The 23,205-nt window shown below is 37.8% G+C and overlaps 1 protein-coding gene across 1 annotated transcript; it reads left to right on the top strand.

Annotated features, from left to right (window-relative positions):
- Positions 1 to 507: 507 nt before the first annotated feature.
- On the top strand, positions 508 to 22,898 carry LOC115358721 (uncharacterized). The gene is made up of 16 exons (XM_030050711.1): positions 508 to 717; positions 998 to 1,024; positions 1,160 to 1,438; positions 2,279 to 2,587; positions 3,496 to 3,555; positions 3,669 to 3,749; positions 19,046 to 19,111; positions 19,214 to 19,288; positions 19,379 to 19,453; positions 19,910 to 20,011; positions 20,286 to 20,304; positions 20,716 to 20,735; positions 20,860 to 20,888; positions 21,047 to 21,095; positions 22,562 to 22,602; positions 22,685 to 22,898. Exons 1-16 carry the CDS (start codon positions 666 to 668, stop codon positions 22,775 to 22,777), a joined length of 1,377 nt encoding a protein of 458 aa, XP_029906571.1. The 5' UTR covers positions 508 to 665; the 3' UTR covers positions 22,778 to 22,898.
- The last annotated feature ends 307 nt before the right edge of the window (positions 22,899 to 23,205 follow it).

The following is a 23,205-nucleotide window of genomic DNA, read 5'->3' as shown; positions in this document are numbered from 1 at the left end:
GTAGTGAAAACCTTAACACAGACCACCTGAACAGAGGTCTTAACAATAATAATATTAAAATTGCCTATATCACACTTACCATCCATTTTGCTGGAATCGTGTGCATCCTTTAAAGGTCACGTCTCTGTAGTCAAATAATAAACGTTTGGAAATTCCTCCTTACACTCAATAAGGTTACAGTTTCAATGGCAGCATAGAAATGGCTAATATGCAATTTGAAATTGCACAGAAATGCATTATTGGGTAACACAGGACGCAAAACCAAGTAGAAAAGATTTGATCAAACCTTAAGGAAAAGTTTTTTTCCCCCCTTTTTATTTGAGTAAATTGACGGCAAGTAGGCCTCCATTGGGGTATACATGTTACATACATTTTTCATCATAAAAGCTGTAAATGTACTTTAGTATAAATATAACATGAATCACAGTGAAACAAATAACAAACGGTAAGGAAGCGTTTGTGTCACCTGTTCTGTTGGTTAGCTGGTTTGTTGGTTTGTTGGTTTGAATGTCAGACTTCCTAGAAGGGTATTTTCAGACCCAGCTGCCTACACTAATTTCCGTTGCTTGCTGTGTTTTTTTCTCTGACAACTCTGTGAAATGCTGACACTTGTAGATGTCACACTCATGTATTCAGACTGGCAGGGCTGAGAGGATTTCTGAACAATGGCAGTATATATATTATTGTTTGGTCATCCACTGATAGTTTTCTTCATCTGTGAGTAATAACTCTACCTCCTCAAGTGTTTTTATATTATGGTTATCCATGTATTAGATACCAATTTTCCTTCTGTTTTGCCAGCCAGCATCAAAGTTGATTTATGTTACAGCATCACTGTAATGTGATGTCATCAGTTTATTTTATTAAGACATTTAATTGATAATTGATAATTGATCATATAAAATGTTAATTGGATGATTACATTCCACATCACATTTCAAGTTAGGCATAATTTATATTTTTCTGGTCAGCATATTTTTTTTCCCTCCATCTACAGATTCCTTTCATGAGAACGCTGTACATGGTGAGTCTCATATTTGATTTATTATTTATTATTTATTTAATACATATTTTATGTTGAGTCACAAATATTGTATCAATGCAGCTTTCTGGTATTTTATAAAGTATATATATATATATTTTAAATCTAACTTTTCAGGCTCTCAGCAACCTAAGCTGACAGTGCACCCCACAGTCGTCACGGAGACGGACTCAGTCAAGCTGAACTGTCAGCCTCCATCACTTTCAGTGACTGAGTGTTATTTCTCCAGTCATGGCCAAGCAATGTACACCAGGTTCTCCTGTCAGCATACAGTGAAAGGGACTGAGTTACTGAAGATAGCACAACAAAACTCACTTGCTCAGGTCAAAGTGCAGTGTGTTTATACTGTAGGGAGAGAAAGTCTGTCCAGTGAACCAGTCACTATCACCATACAAAGTAAGTAACCGCCACTCTCAAGCTCTGATATATTATTGTACCTTGCTACTGTATCAGCTCAGTCTAGTGGTTTCCAACATGACAGTCGAGCCCCAAAGGGAACTGTGCGATAGGGTTTGAAAGAGAAAAGATGTTGTCATGCTTTTATACGTGGAGGAAAAATGACTGATCTTACAGCCTCCATTACAATCAAAAATGTGTGTATTGTTTGTCAGTTTTAGGTGTATTGATTCTGGAAGCATTCATACAAATATGATGATTTATTTTTTTCTTTTTCCAGACAGTTCAAAAAGCCACTGCATGAGTTACAAATGTACATCTATCTATATACATGTATATTTGTAATGCATGATAATGGCTGGCCCAAATCCATATTGTTTTTGGAAATTTGGATACAGAGCAGACCGTGGTTCAGACAGTGCTGACACAGTCAATGACCACAGATAAGCCACAGTATACATTTAAAAATTAAAACAAAATCCAGAGAGCTCATGTGAATCCAGGTGCAGGTGACAAAATGACAGGTGCCTTTAGGTTACAAACACATTTTTCACACAGTGTTGATGTGTATGTTCTTCTGAAAATGTCACAAAAAATGCCACAAAGGGATAATGTTTTGAAAAATTAGTTGTTGTCAGAATCATGTTTAATCTGACAATACTGTATTTATGATGAAACTGAACTCATTTGATCACTTTGCATTTTATATTATGCTTTTAAATGATACATATAATTATTATATTGAATCATTGGGACTGAAAACACTCCTACAACATAAAGCATAAGTCAATGTATTTTGGCATATATGCAAAGATTTTTTTAAATAAATTTTTATTGCAGGTCAGAAACCACAGATGAATGTTGATTCTAACGATGGCGAGTTTTACTTCACCTGTTTACTGCCTGGATCTTCTAGAAGTGACACCAGATGTAACCTGTACTTTGGAGAAGCAAGTCATCCAGTTCTGTCAAAAACCATCTGGAAGACAAAATCTAGATCAGACAACCAATTCTGCATGTTTTTCCTGAAAACTGCTGATTTCATCAGACATCTACATTCTGTGCAGCGTAAGGAAGCTAGCTGTGATTACAGCTTGGGAGGTGAGCCCAGCTCTCTGTATGCGCGGAGTGATGGATACAGCTTAACACGTAAGTTGCAGAGGAAATGAATGCTCATGTACACACAATGCATTTATAGAAGTTGATAAGCTGATGAATAGAAAGTGAACTGCAGCAGAATTTATTGAACATATAAATTCAGACACGCATTGTACAAGTTTCCATATGTTTCAGTCTCCCATTTCAAGGGTGTGACTGTGTTATGATGTAAATATCTATTGGAGTATTTTGAGTAGGTACCTTTAAGTTTCATAAGTGTGAGCAGGTTTGTCCTACTGATTATCACGAGGGCCTCTCCTGTTAGATGCTGAATTGACTTTAGCCCACGACACCTCAAGCAGGCTCAACAGTGAGAGATCAGTTCCCAGAACTGCCCTCTCCACATCCGCTCTGTGCACTTTGTGCTGTGTTTTTATGTACTTAACAGCATTAGTTGGCACACGTCCTAAATGTAGAAAAGTTCAAGGTGCTGGGCTGAGCAGAACCTCAAAAGAAAAAAAAATCAAATCAAATCAATGTATTTCATCAGGACTTCAGTCTCAGGGGTCTTTTTTCAAGATAAACCAGTTAAGTGAGCAGATGTTTGGGTTCACACTGGCTACATGATCCCAGGCTCATGACAAAAACCACCAATTATTGTATCATGGATTTTACAGATATAGGACATTTGCACAAGCTTGAAATACAGACAGAATATATATCTACACCGTATGCACACAGAATATACACAATACAGTTCAACAACTGGAAAAAACATTTCTCCAATTTTTCCAAATATTTCTCTCTCCACAGCTGGATGATCCCACCCATCCGCTTCACTTAATTTGTGTATCTTGACCAAAGCCCCCCTAACGCTGCAAACAGAATGAATTAAGATGATTTTGGGAGAATTCAGACATACATTTGTTTTTTTTTCCATCTATCTATTATATATTCAGCTCTTTTGGAAAAAGAGCAGATCATGGTTCCAACAGCGCTGACAAAGTCAATGACCACAGGTATGACATACTATATGTTGAGAAAGCAATTTGTCTTATCACAAAATCAAACACAAATGTGTGTGTGTGTGTGTGTGTGTGTGTTTTAATGTTTTTAATGGTTTTTTAACCAGGGGTAAAAGATGTCAGGCCCACTGCTTCACCTACTGCTTATCCAAGCTCTGCTCCTGTAACTCCTGTGAATCCAGGCTCAGGTGACAAAACGACAGGTGTCTTTAGGTTACAAACATACATTTTTCACACAGTGTTGATGCGTATGTTCCTCTGAAAATGTCGAAATGTCTTTGTGTATTTATTCACCAGGTCAGACTGTTGACAGGCCAAGTTCTGCCAGTCAAACTGTCTCTGCTCTTGTAAATCCAGGCTCAGATGACAAAAAAACAGGTAACCTACAAAAAAAAAAAAAAAATCAAATGAGTGTATCAAATAATGTTAAAATATGATGTGATTTTTTTTTTTTCTCTCACTTTGTACATTTAATCACCAGGTCTGACTATTGGTAAGCCCGTCACTGAGCCTGGCTCTCCATCTTTACCTGTGACTCCTGTGAATGCAGCATCAGGTGTGTAATATTTGATTAGCTTTATACTATTATTATTATTATTATTATTATTAAAAAAATATATAGTGGGGACCTTGTTTTGTAATTAACACAGAAAAAATAAAACAAGCCACAAGTAATTTTTATTTTCTATTGTTTTAAACATTATTTAACTTATGTGACTGTTGGTAAGTCAGCAATAAACCTGGTTCTTCCCTCTGATTTCAGGAAATACAGTGGTGTTTAATAATTAGTAATGTTTAATAATTAGTCATGCCAACAATACTAATGTCACTAATTTGGAATTTTCAGAGAAATTGATGAATGGTAGATGCTTTGTCTTTTTTTGCATAAGTGGAAAAATGTCAAGTAAAGAAAAATAACTAAACTTTAAAATGCTGCAGTATTTCTTTAAGGTGGACATTTCACACATTTAAAACACATTGACATCTTCATGCAAATATCTAAGCTATGTTAAATTTTCCTCTCCCTTATTATGCTTTCATGCTGCATTCATCATGAGAGATATGGTACCTTGCAACGGCATATTCAGACAATCTCACTGTGAAATGCAAAAAGAAAAAAAAGATGCACTGCTTTTTGCAGTGCATCTTAGTTTTGTGAGAACCTGAACTGATTTTCATGTAAATTGGATTCACTTACCAGAAAATAAATTAGTATAGTTCTCCTATTTGGCAGCACCCTGACTTCTCCACTCTCTGTCTCCTCATTTGACCTGTTGTATGAATAATTACTTAATTGCATGCCGGAATTGTGTGGATTTCTTGTATTCAGCCTCTCTAAATATTTAGAGAGCCACTTTAAAATGCTCCTCTGAAGAATCTTAACCGCTGACGAATCATCCAGGGCTGTGAAAAAATATTTGCTCTGTGTTCAGAGATAGTTACGTGGTTACGATCCTCACCTCTCTAACTCAAAAGCACCCAGAGAACAACAATTGAATCCGACCCAAACTTTCTCCAGCTGTGCTGCCCCTGCTCACTTTCTGTTTTTTTTTTTTTTTTTTAATAATAACAAAACAATAAGGTTAGGAGCCAGATTTTATACATTTTAAAATAAGGTAACTGTCCACTTTTCCTCAGCTACAGGAAACATAAGTTGTTATAGTGCAGTTTTGTGTGGTTAATCAGGTTGAGCAGTGTGTTTTGTTTGCAGTGCTATCCCAAACCCATTTTGAATTCAAGGTTGTCTTATGTTTACAACTTGACACAAATTACATCTTAACTTTATTTCAGCAGCCAGGTAATGGTGTTTCTTCTGTTTTGCTGTCTGTGTGCTATGCACCAGTATAGAAGCAGTGGAGATGTGTGTGTAAATGTCATCTTCCCCTCGCTGCAGCGTGAGAAGTAAAACGTATGCTTCCTAATCGCATCTGCTGTTTCAAAACAGAGAAGCAGATGTTGATGTTTACAGTAATTGTGGCTGGTTGTGGAGTAACTGTGGGTATCGTCTTGCTGGGATTTGCCCTTCTCTGCACCCAAAGGACTGGTAAGAACTTTTAATCGTTAACCTTGTTTGATAGGGTCCAGTTAGGCCCAATTCTACTAATGCTCCAAACTGTGCTTTTTTTTTTTTCTTTTTTTTTTTTTTTTTAGCATGGGCAAATGCACATATATTGCTGACAGATACAGGATCAAAAACAAACTTTAAAGCTCTTTTAATAGATGAGAGACTCTGGTCAAAGAACATAAATACATAAAAAGCTTCTTACTGGGTTGATCTGGGTTGCACAAATGAAGCTAAACACTTGGATTGAACATTTGCTACTTTGTCCAGTTTTGCAAAAGGTACCATTCAGGTGTCCATGTCTGATGATGATGATGATGATGATGATGATTCTCATTATTATTTTTGTTATTATGCATTTTCCAGAAGTATGTGTTTCTAAGAGGTAAGCTTTTGTTAACCTTTATTTATCCAGAAAAAGCAAACTGACCATCCACCCTCTTTTCCATCATCACCCAATTTTTCATTCATTCGGTTCATGGGAGCTGCCCAGTAGAACCACTGTCTTCTACTGTCTTCTTCTACTGTCTTCTACTGTCAGTCACTGGGCAGCTCCACTGGAACAGCTGTGGGTATAGTGCTTCCTTCTGTCATAAGGGCACATTCTTATAACACCCTCATTGTTCTTTATTTCTCTTTAGACCAAAAGGCAAGGCCAGTGGTGACTTAACATGTATGTTGCTAATACACAAACATAACAATGTCATTGCAGCATCACAGCATTATTCACACATTTATGTTGAATTAATTTTTGTTTTGCTTGTATCAAGTTGAGTTTTTGATTCTCCTGTAGGTGATTATGTGTACATGAGAAGACTCAAAGGAGAAGAGGTAATTTAACTTTTGCATTTACTAATTGTGACGGAGAGGTAAGGGGTGCCATGTTGGGTTAATGAGGTGCGCAGAAGATCATCAAGATTTTGGTTGAAATGCTCACATTGCCCATTTCCAGCAGGTTGATAGAAGGTAGTGTGTTTTTCTGAATCCCATACAGATCAAGAAGGTTTTGGATGAGAGCGCTTTCACAACTCTGGCCATGATCGGCGGGATACGGCTCAGCGCTCCAAATTTGTAGAACCATTCTTTGATCAACACCTTTAACACAGTAAAAGCCTGTTGGTCTTGAGTGGAAACCGCTCGGATGTTCTTTGAAAAGATGTCAGTCATTATTAGCACATTCTCCAGCCCATTTAGATATGGCTGGAGCAGAGTAAAGTGTAAAGCTAGCACCTAGTTTGGTTGGGAGGCATGCAAGCACATTAATTTGTGTCCTTGGCAACCAGGTATTGCTCACATTCCTGGCACCAGTGTTTCATATCCTCAAAAAGGCTAGGCTAATAGCATCATTGGCGGACCAACTCTGTGGTCTGCTGAGTGCCTTGATGGCCATGCTTCTGGTGTGGTTGATGGAGGACCTTGTTCTTCAAGGACAGGGGCAGGACCAGCTGGAGAATGTCTTTGCCACCATCAGCATGATAAACACAACAATTATTGTGGGCTGGCCATCAGCTTACTCTTGAGGTCATGAGAACTTGTCCACTTCTGTCCGCACAGTGGCCAGGCTCTGCCTGGATCCCTTCTTGGTCTTGCTGCCAGCCACTTCAGCTGCCAATCAGTGTAGGAGGGTGGCAGTCTTTGCAAAGCCTTCCACAAAATGGTGATAATAACTGGCAAAGCCTAGAGGAGACTACAGCTCAGACAGTTTGGTTGCTGCCAGTTGGCTCTAGCTTCACTTTTGTGAGGTTCAGTGGATACCCCCTCACTGCTGATGACATGTCCGAGGTGACTGACCTTATTGAAAACACTTTTCCAGCTTGACCTTGAGGCCCTCCTGCCTCATTCAGCTGTTGGTAGCTTTGTTTCTGTTCTGACAGTGCTGATAAGTCACTGCGCTTCTTGTGCACAGAATCTGTGGATGAGAGACAGCAGTAGCTGCCTGAGAAGAAATAATAGATCCTTGTTAACACCTACATGCAAACACAACATTGTCATTACTCAGGGTACCCAGTACAGTGCTTGGGTAAAGGAAATCATCAGTAATCTCCAAATTGATTATGGGTATGTAGTTTGTACTTCTGTTCACTTGAACCAGAGCAGAGCCACAAATGTCATACTACAACAAAGGACTCAAACACCACAATTGGTGCGATTAGTCTACCACTTACCACTCTGTCACATAATACAATATGTAATGTATGTGAACTATTTATGAACATTTTTGTCTATCCATTATCTTAGTTTTCCTGCTAACATTACTGTCCCTCACCTTGCCCCCTCTCCTGTCATTTCACAAGTTGCCTGCTGATAACAGCCAATGCTACAGTAAGATCACTTCTGCACCTGGAAATGTTTTTCCCTCTGGTGAGTTGGATTGATTTGATTTGCACAAGTTAAATGTAATCTAACTGAAGAGTAAATGGAAAATAAAATATATATATTAATGTGTGAGTGAGGTAGAAACCCTTTTGGGCTTAAACCACAAACAAAAAAAGTAAATAATACAGATAAAAGAAATCAGTCACAGCATCAGCATGTGGGTCCCTCACTGATGTACCTGTCCCCTGTTCCTTCGAGAGTCTGTGCACGCTGTTGGTCTGAGGTGTACAGCCTCAATGAAAGCGCTAATTCTACAGAGTTGTTCATGGCAGTTATGGCTTTAAATGTTTAGTGTGGAATGGCACTGTAATGTCTGAAAAGTCTTTTGGTTTAGCAGCTGATGCCCATTTTATAGTATGTCCCAAAACAGAATTTATGTTTCCATCTATGACTGGCTAATGATCATCAGACACAGACATATTATTTGACAAGGCGAGACTCATTTAACAGGCCCAGCAAATCAAAGTCAAATCCCTGAATTTGATTGGCTTGGCTTTATAAATACATTTTAGTTACAGATAAATGTGAATAAATACCTGACCTCCCCGTCACCTTTCATTTATATACCCATTTAAACAAAACTATCCTACTCATCTCACTGTGGGTTTCTCCAACCAGCAGAGTCAGCAGAGGTCAGAAGTCAAGAGTCTCAAAATGAAGATGTAAGTACATCATGAGGCAAAGTCTTGAGAGTCTGTTTGCTATGCTGTAGATTTATAGAAGTCTTACAATATCTCTTTCTTTCTTTTTCTAGTATGACACATACCATGTGTACAGCTCCATCCTTGAGAAGCCATCTGCATCATAAGAAGATATTATATGGCACTCTGAAGGCACACTGAAACGCAAACCATGTTTTTCTTGATATACATCATTTATGTTATTATAATACATGCTAGTCAGTTTGTTAAATTATTACACATTTGAAGTGGGAAGGTTTTGAATGAAAGAAATACAATAGGTGAATAACTTTATGTCAAAAACATTAGAAAGACATGGACACCTGAATGGTACCTTTTGCAATTATTATTTATGTAAAGTGCTTTAACAAAAGACCAAAAAACAAACAAACAAAAAACATAAGGGATAATGCCAAAATGATATTGAGAGTAAAGAAAAAAATATGTTAAAGTGATAAAATAAGAATAAGGGTATTTAACTTAATTCATAAAAGAGTTTGCTGTCTTAAAGTTGTGGGGTGCCAGTTTCAATAACTGGGGCCCTATTGGAAAAAAGGCTTCATTGCTTTTAGTTTTCACTAGATAGTGTGGAACTCTCTCCTATGTACATATTTTAGTGGACAGTGTTAAACTCTCCTTTTACACTTTAAACTTTGTATTTTATTTACAGTTTGCATTAACTGGCTTGATGCTCCGTTTACCACGCTAGTCTCTTGTGTTACAGAATATACTGTGTGAGGTTTGCTGCAGCACACAGGGCTTTTTATATTCACACTCTATAAATATTTTGTTTAGTCAAAACATGCATCTTACTTTGAATATTTTCTGCTGTAAAACACTGAAGGAGAAACTGACAGAATAAAGTAAGTTCAGCATTTCTTTTGTCTCACTGATATTTTACGTGACCCATATTGTTCTAAGCTAAAAAAAAAAAAAAAATACTTATTTTAGTCAAGTCAAGTCAAAATCATTTGTATAGCCCATAGCACAAATTACAAATTTGCCTCAAGGGTCTTTACAGCGATACAACATCCTCTGTCCTGACAGCTTCACATTGGATAAGGAAGGTCTAAGGACAGAGGATGTTGTATCACTGTAAAGACCCTTGAGCCAAATTTGTAATTTGTGATATTGAGCTATACAGTTTGACGTTTTGTCAATGTTATAAACCACTCTTCATTCTTCTCAAATGCAACCAAAGTGTAATGGACTTTCTGCAGGTTTTTCTACAGTATAGTACATTCCAACAGACAACTAAAGATATCAGATGTCCCACTGACTATTGTCCTTCATAAAAAGAACTTCTTGTATACTTGGACAAAACAAGTCACCACTGCTCTCAGACTCAAGGTTGTCATTTTGGTTTACATTTTCTGCACCTCAAATCTGATTAATGGATGAATCTGTTACTGCTAAGGACAAGAATTTCTTCTTGGTGCAGTGCTATGAACAGGTTTTTTTTTTTTTTTTTTTTTTTTCTCCTGATAGGCCGTATTCCCTGTGTGTTCACAAGCATGTTGGTTGTTGATGTGCTGCAGTTGATTTTGTCCATACTGACGTCCAGTTTTGGATCCAGGGGTGCGTGCTGTGGTCACCTGCTGATGAGACTCGATGGCATTTTCCTGCAGAAGACACATTCTTTTCTGATTCATATGGTTAGGAAGTTGGATCAGCTGTTTTTGTATCTGGCTATGGAAGATGGTAGTGAATGCTAACATCTGTAAAAAACAACAACAACAACAACAACAAAACAAAAACAAATTTATTTTAATGCAGACACATACACACACACACACACACACACACACACACACACACACACACACACACACACACACAGACATACATGCACACAAAGGCCTGCAGACACACATTAGCACACATCAGCGTGGAAAGGATGACATGGGTTCTTCCTGTCCTTCTGAAACTTCAGTCTGTCCCATTACAGTTACTTGTTGTGTTCAAAGAGGTAAAGGGTAAAATACACTGAACAGAATACGCTGGGAAACTCAGTGTTTCAATGATATACGGAACATGATATGAATATTTAACATGATATGAAACTGAAAAATGAAGTGGGCACAGCCAGCTGAAAAAGAGAAACCATTTAAATCTTCTCACGGTAAGTGACTCCTCCCTCAAGCTTCTTTCTTTGATAACCAACTTAGTCGCTGTAAATGTGGAAAAAAAAAATCACACTTGAGAAGCAACATCACCTTAACTCTTGATTAACCCCTGTAGACAGACAGAGAGAGAGAGAGAGAGAGAGATTGGAATTATAATGAGGAATAGAAAAATGTGAATATCAGCACACCTATCTACTGTAGATTTTGAGAAGTTGTTATTGCAAAAAGGATCTTTATTTTATTGACTGATTGATTAAATGATCAATTTCAGTAAGTTTACAGTTTCCTTAAGGGAATAACTGATAGTCTTTACAGTCAGTGTTGCCTGTTTCTCTGATTGTGCAGTCAGAGACAACAGCAGAAAGATACTGTGATAACCAATAAAGATTATGTGTCACTGTTTTTATTGACTCTGCCAAGGTTTTTGACTCTGTAGATCAATGCATTTGGTCGTCATGACACCATTTTGTACACATCTAGTGCTTCTGGGAACTCTGCAGCACTGTTTATCATTAAACATGACCTCTCCAAACGTCATCTCCTAACAAACACACCAACAACCTGCTTTACTGTAACAAAGCCTCTTTACCTGGCCACTGCAATGGACCACCTGGTTAGGATGACCATTCTGCCAATCTGGGATTATGGTAACCTAAACAACAGGATTGCTTCCCCGAACATTCTCAGTGGATGTCATCTACCACACCACGACTTTGTCACTTTGTGGACCGCCTTGCAACACCAATCATTGCAACCTGTATTGTCAACTGACTGTCATTCTGTACCAAAGGCATCTGTACCATCATGATTTTAGCTCAAGACCTTTGGCCCAAATGTGAAACCAAAAGAAGAAGGTCAACAAAACCATGTGAGTTCAAAGAAAGCCACAGGATAACAGAAAGTAACATCACACACAGCCACACACAGATGTGTTTCAGATGTGTGTCATGATATAAAGTTACAGAACAACCATTTCCCATATTAGGGCTTCTGACTAATCATCAGATTGATCATCAGCCTGATGATTGTTCAACAGCTTTTAAATAGCAGTTGTCTAATGCTTCACTGTCAGCCTCTACCTTTGACAGGAAGGGCTCTGCCTTCCTGTCAAAGGTAGACTCTGTCTTGTCCTCACAGTATCATATGAAACTGACCTGACATGAGTTCTGCCCTTTTTGTCTTCCTCGAAAAGGGAAACAGACTCAGTATATTTGGGGTATCTGATGTACCACATATGCACCACCTAGAAATTGTTCTTGTTATGTAGGCTATAATATGTTAGAGGTGTGTTCCATCTCATGTATATTTTAGTTGTTTTGATTTGTCTCTTTTTTGAATAGTTGGTGGAATAAACATTTTATTTGTTTTCCTCTACAGTCAGATGTAGTGTCAAATAATTAAAATTTCTTCCATTAATTTTATTTCCTTTTACCCTCCTTTCATTTCCCCTTTCCTTTGCATGTTGTCTGTGTCTGTGTCTGTGTCTTGTTTGTGCATTAATGCATGGTCAGTAATTCACATTTTGCATTGGTGGCATTTCCTTTGTTACTTATTATTTGTCTGCACAAGTATCCCGTTCTGCAGAACAGGTAGTCCTTGTGAATGTAGGCTGATGCTAAAGGTTTATTTAGTGTTAAACTCTTACTTTGAAAATGCAATGCTTTGGCCATCCTCCCATGCCTTTCCTCCCTTTTCTGTCTACTGGATTTGTGTGAGTTTTTTTTTTTTTTTTTTTTTTTTTTTTTTTGCAGTTAATTCAGATTGAAGTTCTCTGCACTTGGCATGGCCTGCAGAATTCACACCAGAACATCAGGCATTACTCTCAGTTTCAGCTCAGCAGACATTACAAGGGGACAGTAGCTTCTCTTTAAAGAGGGTGTAGCTTGTGATCAGACTGGATGTTCCCTTGTGGTGGTGCTTCACATCTGCTGCTTACTGTGTGGTTTTCCTCTGAAGCAGCTTTGTCAACTACTGACTTGTATGCTGCACTGATGTAGCCACACAGACAGTCTAGGGAGGATTTCTGAACAATGGCAGTGTTCATATTTATGGCTGGTCATCCACTGATAGTTTTCTTCATCTGTGAGTAACAGGGAACCTCTCTTCCAGATTTTTTATGTTATCATTATCTAGCATTAGATACCAATTTAACAGACATTTTCATTAGCAAGCATCAAATTTGACTTACATCATGTTGTGTAATGTTAAAAGTGTGTATTATTATATTAGGCCAATACAATTCATCAACAGAATTATACAATGTTAGTTAGGATATTATTTTCTAAATTTCTTATTTTATGTAATGTACGTTTCTTTTTCTGGCCAACACATTTTTTTCTGCAATTGCAGATTCCTTTCAGTACAGAGTACAAGGTAAATCTGAATTTAAAGACACATCTATCTATCTATCTATCTATCTATCTATCTATCTATCTATCTATCTATCTATCTATCTATATGCGTATTTATACACTCAGTGTCCACTTTATTAGGTCCACTTGTACAGTCTAATACAACCCAATACAGCTGTTCTGCCATAAAGTTTACATTTATGATGCCTATAATGCTCAGGTTTTCTTTTTTGTCACAGTAATAGAGGTGTTCATTCAGTTCTGTGTTTGGCATTGAGCTCATAGTTAGTGCTGCTGTTGTACTGGACTGCATTTTATTGAGAGGTGTTTGTAATATTCTGTCCCCGCTCATGCAAATAAATAGGGAGGACAAAAAATTAGAAATACCTCTCAGTATAATGTGGTCCAGTACAAGACCTCTGCAAACTACAACCTCAATAATAAACATAGAGTTAAATTTACATTTTCTCCACAATGTAAACAAAAACTGAGCATTATAAACTTTCATTCACAGGATTATGAACCGCATTAGGTTTTACAGGTGGACATAATAAAGTGGCCGTTGAGTATATACATAAATATATATTGTTTGCTGTAAGTTTGATGATTTTTAAATGGTTATGTGTAACAAGCTTGTTTTTTCTATATTTAATTGCAATTATTAGTGTAGTGACAAAGTGACAATAAAAAACCTGTCTTTGCCCCTTCAGCAGGCTGTAAAGTTTCTGACTTGTGTAGTTGTAGTGTTGTCCAAGTTTCAGTATTCCACATTCTGCCTACAGCTTGCAAACTAAGCTAATTAGGGTCCACAAAGCATAAACCAGGCAGGAATAAGTTGCAAAAATGCATGGGCTTGTTTTATAAACTGCCAAAATACAAAACAAAATTTCTCCACATGGAGTCCTATATTGTATGCTCAGTTTTAGGTTTGTAGCCCAAAGAGACTCTGAAAAACCACCAACCAACAACTGAATGAAGTTGGCCCACTGTTGCTCCACATCCTGCTCTGCTGATTACAACTGAACTCACTCACATCTGACTAATGAACCTACAGTCTTCCAATAGCAGGATAGATTAATGGAGCACAGATAAGACTTTAAAGATATATAGTGGCACAATATTCATAATTTTGCCCTCGCACACCACCACAGTGGATTTGAAATGGAGTTAATCAAGACGTGATGTAGTGCAAACTAGCTTTAATTTAATGGGTTGAACAAAAATATGGCATTAACCGTTTAGGAATTACAGCCAGTTTCGTACACTGTCACTCCATTTTAAGAGGCTCCAAAGTTTCACAGCTAGGTGTGGCCTTTTCCCTCATTACTCCATGACAAATTAAGAAAATAAAAGCTCTGGATTCATTCCAAGTGTTTGTATTTGCATTTGGTAGCTGTTTATCATAACATGCACACCTCAACATGCAATCCAACAATGCAGGTGGAGGAGGCCATCGTCAGGCTCAAAAAGCAAAAAAATCTATCAGACAGATAGCAACAACTTTAGGAGTAGTCAAATCAACAGTTTGGTATATCCTGAAAAATAAGGAATTCACTGGTGAGCACAGGAACAACAAAAGGCCTGGAAGACCACAGAACACATCTAAAGTGGATGACCAGAGAATTCTTTTGCTGGTGAAGAAAAACCCATTCACAACGTTTAGGGAAGTCAAAAACACTCTTGAGGAGGCAGGCATATCGTTCAAATCTACAGTCAAGAGATATTTGTGAGAAAATAAATACAGAGAGCGAGGTGCAAACCACTGGTGTCACTCAAGAACAGGAAGGCCAGATTAGACTTAGCAAAAAACATCTAAAAAGGCCTGCCTGATTCTGGAACAAGGTTCTTTGGACAGATGAAATGAAGATTAACTTGTACCAGAATGATTTGAAGAGAAAAGTGTGGAAAAAGAAAGGAGCAGCTCATGACCCAAAGCAGAGCACTTCATCTGTCCAGCATGGTGGAGGCAGTGTTATGGTATGAGCTTGTATGGCTGCCAGTGGAACTGGGTCACTAGTGTTTATTGCTGATGTGACTTCTGATGGAAGTAGTAGGATGAATTCTGATGTTTATAAGGCTATACTATCTGCTCAGATTCAGCCAAATGCCACAAAGCAGATAGGACGGAGCTTCACAGTGCAGATGGGCAATGACCCAAAACATAATGTGAACGCACCCAAGAGTTACTGAAAGCAAAGAAGTGGAATATTATTCAGTGGCCAAGTCAGTCCCCAGACCTCAACCCAGCTGAGCTGCTTTTCACCTGCTGAGACCAAACTGAAGGTCAAAAGACCCACAAACAAGCAGCAGCTGAAGGAGCTGCAGTAAAGGCTTGGCAGAGCATCTCAAGGGAGGAAACTCAGAATTTGGTGATGTTGTCCATGGGTACCAGACTTCAGGCAGTCATAGACAGCAAGGGATTTTCCTTATAATTACAGTTATTATAGTCCAATTACTTTTGAGCCTTTGAAAATAGAGCAACAATGCATAAAACTGGCTGTAATTCCTAAAAGGTTGATGCCATAGTTTCGTTCAATCCCTTAAATTAAAGCTGAAAGTCTGCACTTCATCACGTCTTGTTTAATCCATTTCAAATCCTCTGTGGTGGTGTGCAAGGGCAAAAAAAAAAAAAAAAAAAAGTAGATGATAGATAGATAGATAGATAGATAGATAGATAGATAGATAGATAGATAGATAGATATTCAAATACCATTTCTTCCACTAACAATGTAAATAATGTAAATAATAATAATGTGAATTCAATAATAATGTAAATAATGTAAATTAAATTACTGCAATTACAAAATATCCAAACAAGACTAAATAAGTGGATAATACTAATGTACAATATGGCTCTAACAATCAGTTTAGAGTATTAAAATATGTCTATTTCTACATTTTCAGGTTTTAACAAGCCTAAACTGTCAGCAAACTCATCAGTCATCACAGAGACAGACTGGGTCACATTGAACTGTCAGGCTCCACAGGAATTTGCTTCTGAAAATCAGTGTAATTTCTACATTCAGACCGAAGAAACATTTGCACAGCACTCATGTGAGCTGACTCTGACAGGGACTCAGTTACTGATGAAGGCACATCAGAGTCCACCTGTTGAGGTTAAAGTGCGATGTTTTTACGTTGCAAAGAAAAGCAGTTTCAATGATCCATCTAAACACAGTGAGCCATTGTCTATCTCTATACAAAGTAAGTGACTATTTTCAAACTATTATATTTTTCCATAGAGTCAACATATTATAAAACAGGTTTAAACATTAGTCCTAAAGGGACTACATGTGTGAGGGCCTTTGATGGGGCATAATATTTTATTTTTTTCATTTAACACGAAATATGTAATATTTGCAGCATGCACCAATCTACAACTTTTATTCCCTTTAAAAATGCCACAAGGAGATATTAGTTTGAAAAATTTGTTGTTGTCAGAATCATGTTTAATCTGATAATACTGTATTTATGATGAAACTGAACTCATTTGAACACTTTGCATTTTAAATTATGCATTTAAATGATACATAAAATTATTATGTCGAATCAATGGAACTGAAAACACTCCTACAATATAATGCATAAGTCAGTGTATTTTGGCATATATACAAAGTTTTTTTTAAAATGAATTTTTATTGCAGGTCAGAAACCACAGATGAGTGTTGAATATAACGATGGTGAGTTTTACGTCACCTGTTCACTGCCTGGATCTGCTAGAAGTGACACCAGATGTAACCTGTACTTTGGAGAAGCAAGTCATCCAGTTCTGTCAGAAACCATCTGGAAGACAAAATCCAGATCAGACAATCAGTTCTGCATGTTTTTCCTGAAAACTGCTGATTTCCTCAGACATCTACAGTCTGTGCAGCGTAAGGAAGCTAGCTGTGATTACAGCTTGGGAGGTGAGCCCAGCTCTCTGTCTGCGCGGAGTGATGGGTACAGCTTAACACGTAAGTCACAGAGGAAATGAATACTCATGTACACACAATGCATTTATATAAGTTGATAATCCAATGATTAGAAAGTGAACTGCAGCAGATTTTATTGAACATATAAATTCAGACAAGCATTGTACAAGTTTCCATATGTGTCAGTCTCCCATTTCATAGGTGTGACTGTGTTATGATGTAAATATCTATTGTAGTATTTTGAGTAGGTACCTTTAAGTTGCATGGGTGAGAGCAGGTTTGTCCTACTGATTATCATGAGGGCCTCTCCTGTTAGATGCTGAATTGACTTTAGCCCACGACACCTCAAGCAGGCTCAACAGTGAGTCATCAGTTCCCAGAACTTTTCGCTCCACATCTGCTCTGTGCATTATGTGCTGTGTTTATGTATGTAACAAACAAACAAATCAATGTATTTCATCAGGACTTCAGTCTCAGGGGTCTTTTTTCAAGATAAACCAGTTAAGTGAGCAGGTGTTTGGGTTCACACTGGCTATATGATCTCAGGCTCATGACAAAAACCACCGATTATTGTATCATGTCTGTGTATCTTGACCAAATGAAAACGACTGTCCCAAGTCCATATTTCCATATTGTTTCAGCTGTTTTGGAAAAATACCAGATCACGGTTCCAACAGTGCTGACACAGTCAATGACCACAGGTAAGACACTATTTGTTGAGAAAGCAATTAGTCTTATCACAAAATCACACACAACTGTGTGTGATTTTGTGTGTGTGTGTGTGTGTGTGTGTGTGTGTGTGTGTATGTATGTATGTATGTATGTGTATGTGTGTGTTTTAATGTTTTTAATGTTTTTTAACCAGGGGTAAAAGATGTAAGGCCCACTGCTTCACCTTCTGCTCCTGTAACTCCTGTGAATCCAGGCTCAGGTGACAAAATGAAATGAATTATGACATGGACCTTTTTTTTTTTTTTTAAACAATGAGATATTGTTGCTTTTGATATGTGTATGTCATGATTTGTGTCTGTTTTCACCAGGTTATTCATATTTCTCTGGTCAACATATTTTTTCCCCTTCAACAACAGATTTCTTTCATGAACACTGTACATGATGAGTCTCATATTTTATTTATTTATTATGTTCACCAGGTTCTCCTGTCAGCATACAGTGAAAGGGACTGAGTTACTGAAGATAGCACAGCAAAACTCATCTGCTCAGGTCAAAGTGCAGTGTTTTTATGTAGAGAGAGAAGGTTTAAGTAGTCTGTACAGTGAACCAGTCACTATCACCATACAAAGTAAGTAACCACCACTCTCAAGCTCTGATATATTATTGTACCTTGCTACTGTATCCGCTCAGTCTAGTGGTTTCCAGCATGACGGTCGAGCCCCAAAGGGAACTGTGCGTTAAGGTTTGAAGGAGAAAAGATGTTGTCATGCTTTTATATGTGGAGGAAAAACAACTGATCTTACAGCATCCATTACAATCAAAAATGTGCGTGTTGTTTGTCAGTTTTAGGTGCATTCATACAAATATGCAGGCTTATTTTTTTCTTTTTCCAGATAAAAAGCCACTGCATGATTTACAAATGTACATCTATCTATATAAATATATAGGTATATTTGTGTATATTTGTAATGCATGAAAATGACTGGCCCAAATCCATATTGTTTTGCATAAAGAGCAGACCGTGGTTCAGACAGTGCTGACACAGTCAGTGATCACAGATAAGCCACAATATACATTTAAAAATCAATACAAAATCCTTTCTTTTTTTTTAACCAGGAGTAAAAGATGTCAAGCCTACTGCTTTACCTACTGCTTATCCGAGCTCTGCTCCTGTAACTCCTGTGAATCCAGGCTCAGGTGACAAAATGACAGGTGCCTTTAGGTTACAAACATACATTTTTCACACAGTGTTGATGCGTATGTTCCTCTGAAAATGTAGAAATGTCTTTGTGTATTTATTCACCAGGTCAGACTGTTGACAGGCCAAGTTCTGCCAGTCAAACTGTCTCTGCTCCTGTGAATCCAGGCTCAGGTGACAAAAAGAAATGAATCATAACATGGACTTTTTGTAAAACAATGAGATATTTGTTGCTTTTGATATGTATATGCCATGATTTGTGTCTGTATTCACCAGGTCTGACTGTCAGTAGGCTCACTACCACAGGTGACTCTACCTCTGACTGTGGAGCTCCTGTGACTCCAACTTCAGGTAACAGAAAAACAGGTAACCTAAAAAAATAAAAAATCAAATGAGTGTATAAAATAACTTTCACTTCTTCTTTATGTATTTATTCACCAGGTCTGACTGTTGGTAAGCCCATCACTGAATCTGGCTCTCCATCTTTTCCTGTGACTACCATGCATACAGCGCCAGGTGTGTAATACTTGATAAACTTGATAAACTTAGAAGCAAACTAACTAAAATTTTATCATACTTTTAGGTAGACATAATACAATTTCATAACAACTGACAGAATATGCATGTAATTATCTCAGCTCAGTTAATTTCCCTCTACCGTATGATGGTTTATGTTATGTCTTTTTTGTCTGTTTGCTGTCATCATATGAGATATGGCACAATATAAAAACATATAACTGACTAACCTTCTTGATAGGGCACTTACATGTACCCACGTCCACAGCTTTACACAAATTATTAAACTTTATTTCAGCTGCAAAGGAATTTTTTCCTTCTGTGTTTTGTTGTCTGTGTGCTACTCACTGTTGTAGTGGTAGTAGAGATATATATGTGAATGTCATTTTCCCCTTGCTGCAGCATTGTGAGAGGTAAAACGTATGCTTCCTGATGGCATATGCTCTTTCACAACAGAGAACCAGACGCTGATGTTTGCAGTAGTTGTGGCTGGTTGTGGTGTAACTGTGGGTATCATCTTGCTGGTGTTGGCATTTTTCTGTGTCCAGAGAAGGACTGGTAAGGACTTTTAACTGTTAACCTCAAGAAGGCTGAATTATATGTTCAATAACACCTCAGGATGTGCTTTTTTAGCATCGGTAAATACACATATATCACTGATGGGTAGAACGTCAAATGCAAACTCTTAAAGGCCACTGAGTGTAAAAAGCACACTTGTCAGAGGAAATAAACATAAAGCTTCTTATTGCATTGATGTGGGTTGCACAAGGGGTGCTAAAACCTACTTTGTCACTTTATTAAAACTTTATTCTTCTTCTTATGCATTTTCCAGAAACGTGTGTGTCCAAGAGGTAAGAAGTGTCTTTGTTTTAACCTTTGTTTATCCAGGAAAAGCTAACTGACCATCCAGCTTCTTTTCCATCATCATCCAGTTCATTCATTCATTCATTCAGCAGGCACCTGGCCAGTGCACCCTCCACTGAAACAGTTGTGGGTTCAGCACCTTGCTCAAGGGCACTGTGACATTAGTTGAGTGTTTGACTCATTAAGTTCCCCATTTCCCTGTTGGCACATAATTCAAAGAGAGACAGAAATATAATCTTTTGGACATTATATTCCTGTGTTATGCGTGTTTTTCTGTGATGACGACACATTCTAACCCCCCCCCCCCCCCCCCCCCCCCCCCACACACACACACACACACACACACACACACACACACCTTCCCTCCCCCTTGTCTTTTATCTCCTTCATTTCCTTAGACGAAAAACCAAGGCCAAAGGTAACGTTGCCACATTAACACAACAATATCACGCTGCAGCAATAACACACCATTATTCATACATGCATGCATATTGATTTCATTGATGTTTAGTAAGTAAGTTTAGTTTTGGATTCTTCTGCAGGTGACATGAGAGGGACCAAAGGAGTAGTGGTAATCTAACTTTTGTATCTACTAAGATCAGGTTTACACCACGGTGAAATACTGTATAGGCTATATTAATTATTCCTCATTCCTCATTATCTCAGTTTTCCTGCCGTCTTAGATAACATGACACTAACTCACTCTCCCCTCTCTGCTCCTCTCACAAGTTACCTGCTGGTGATGCTGGAGTCTACAGTATGATCACTTCTGTACCTGGTAATGATTTTCCCTCTGGTGATTTGATTCACATGTTAAGATAAACAAAATTCAGTGTACAAATATTCAAGTGTGGCTGAACCCCTTTTGGGCTTATTTTAAAACTACACTAAAAATGCTATAATAAAAATCAGTACAAGCACAAAATCCCAAGTTATCATGCCACTGAGTAAGGCTGAAAGTTAAGTTGGGCGATTAAAGAATGCCACAAAGCCAACGAAAGCCATTTTTTTCAGTCAACATAATAAGTAAAACAATACGGGCTCTATTTATTGAATTCCGCATTGAATTTAATGATCTAAGAGCACAGTCTGAAGAGCATGGCACAAGTACATTCAAAGTGTGTGCAAGTTCAGTTTTGCTATTTTAATGACTATAAAAAAGGGTCATTGCATCGCACAGCGCATGGTTCAACAGGGTTCCACTTAGACTCTTCATTAATCATGGGTGTGTTTGGGCATGACATGCAATAAAGAAATGGAAAAGCCATCTCCCATTCCCTTTAAAAGCCAGGTACATCTGCCAAATGCACCATTATAAGAAGGAAGTCCTCTCTGCAGAGGCAATGGATCTGCTTGTGCACGAAATGAAAGCGCACGAGCAGATCATCTACGGTAAGAGCAGGTTTCCATCAAAGCTCCCTGAGGTGAATCAAGCATCTCTGTGGGCATACCAAGCACAGAGAACGTGCACTACTACCTTAATAACATGCCCTTAAAATAACAGTGAAAACTGTGCCACTGACTTCAGACCTGGTTTTTGCTCATTTCCTGATTTCAACAGGAAGATGACAACTGCGCTGGCTGAAAACTAGCAAAGACACTTGGCTTGGTGTCACTTTGTTCTGGGTGTAAGATAGAGCCCTAAATGTACATAAAAGATACATTTATGTAGTAATATGTTTATTTTTGATTCACAAATATGCCTTTCCAATGACAAAGACATGATTTACCAAATCTAAGCTATCAATCCACAAAACAACTTCATGATATCTTACAGAAGCAAAAAACTCTTAAATCAGCGCACTCGAGTAGAACATGGAAACCTCAGTTGTTGTTTTTTTTTTTTTTTTTCATTAAATGGCCACTCTAATTGGACACGTGCATACATTATCTTTGTCCTGTGTGCATTCTTTACCATAAGGACACCCAATAGCTTGTCAGATGGACATATAGGTGGGGCCACACATGCCGCCCCCATTTTAATTTTTGTAGTTACTTTTGTAGAGCCGTTTATAACAGTTATGACCTTAAAAGAGGAAAGTGCGCAGCAGAACTCATTTCAGAGGGATGAAGTGAAGTTTCAGTTGTTGACTCTGATTGACTGAGCTGTGTGAATTTATTTTTATTTGCAAATAAACGGCTCACCTAACATCCTCACCACCCTTTATTTATGTACACTGTGAAATAAAACTCTAAGACTTTAAATAAATCAAAAATCTTACTGTGGGTTTTTCTGACTGGCAGAGTCTGCAGATGTGAGAGGTCAAGAGTCTCAAAATGAGGACGTAAGTAAATCATCAGGCACAGCATTCAGAGTCTATCTGCCATGCTAAAGATTTGAAGAAGTTTCTGTTTCTGTCTTTTCAGTGTGACCCGTGCCATGTCTACAGCGAAATCTGTGACGGGCCAGCTGCATCAGCCCGGAAGGATATAGTTTACAGCACTCTGCAGGCTTACTGAAACCCAGACCTGGTGTTACTTGTAGGCTAATTTGTAATTTTCACATTACTGTAATACATAGCATTTTTTAGACAGATGTCTTGGCTTCATTGAACATGTAGAGAAGACAAGAGAAAGAACAAGATGACATGCAATGTTCTGCAGCAAGGTTTTGAGTAATAAAAGAAATATAATAATCTAATAATTATGGAAGAAAATTAAGTGCTGTAATTTAAAAAAAAAAGAATAATAGCTACATAAAGACACAGCTGACAACACAAAGTGTTAAGTGTTAAGATGAAAAATTTAAAAGGCCTCAAATTAAAGCATAAGAATCATAAAATATATTAATGATTTTGCCATCTTGCAGCATGTCATTTCCTCTGTATTAATTCTGGTTTTCACTGTACTCTGCAGAAATACGTGCTTTTTTTTTTTTTTTTTTACAG

This window comes from Myripristis murdjan, chromosome 5 (genome assembly GCF_902150065.1).
Source record: "Myripristis murdjan chromosome 5, fMyrMur1.1, whole genome shotgun sequence".
NCBI classification, from domain to species: Eukaryota; Metazoa; Chordata; class Actinopteri; order Holocentriformes; family Holocentridae; genus Myripristis; species Myripristis murdjan.
Note: the sequence above shows the minus strand (reverse complement) of the source record. Positions and strands in the feature narration are given on the sequence as shown.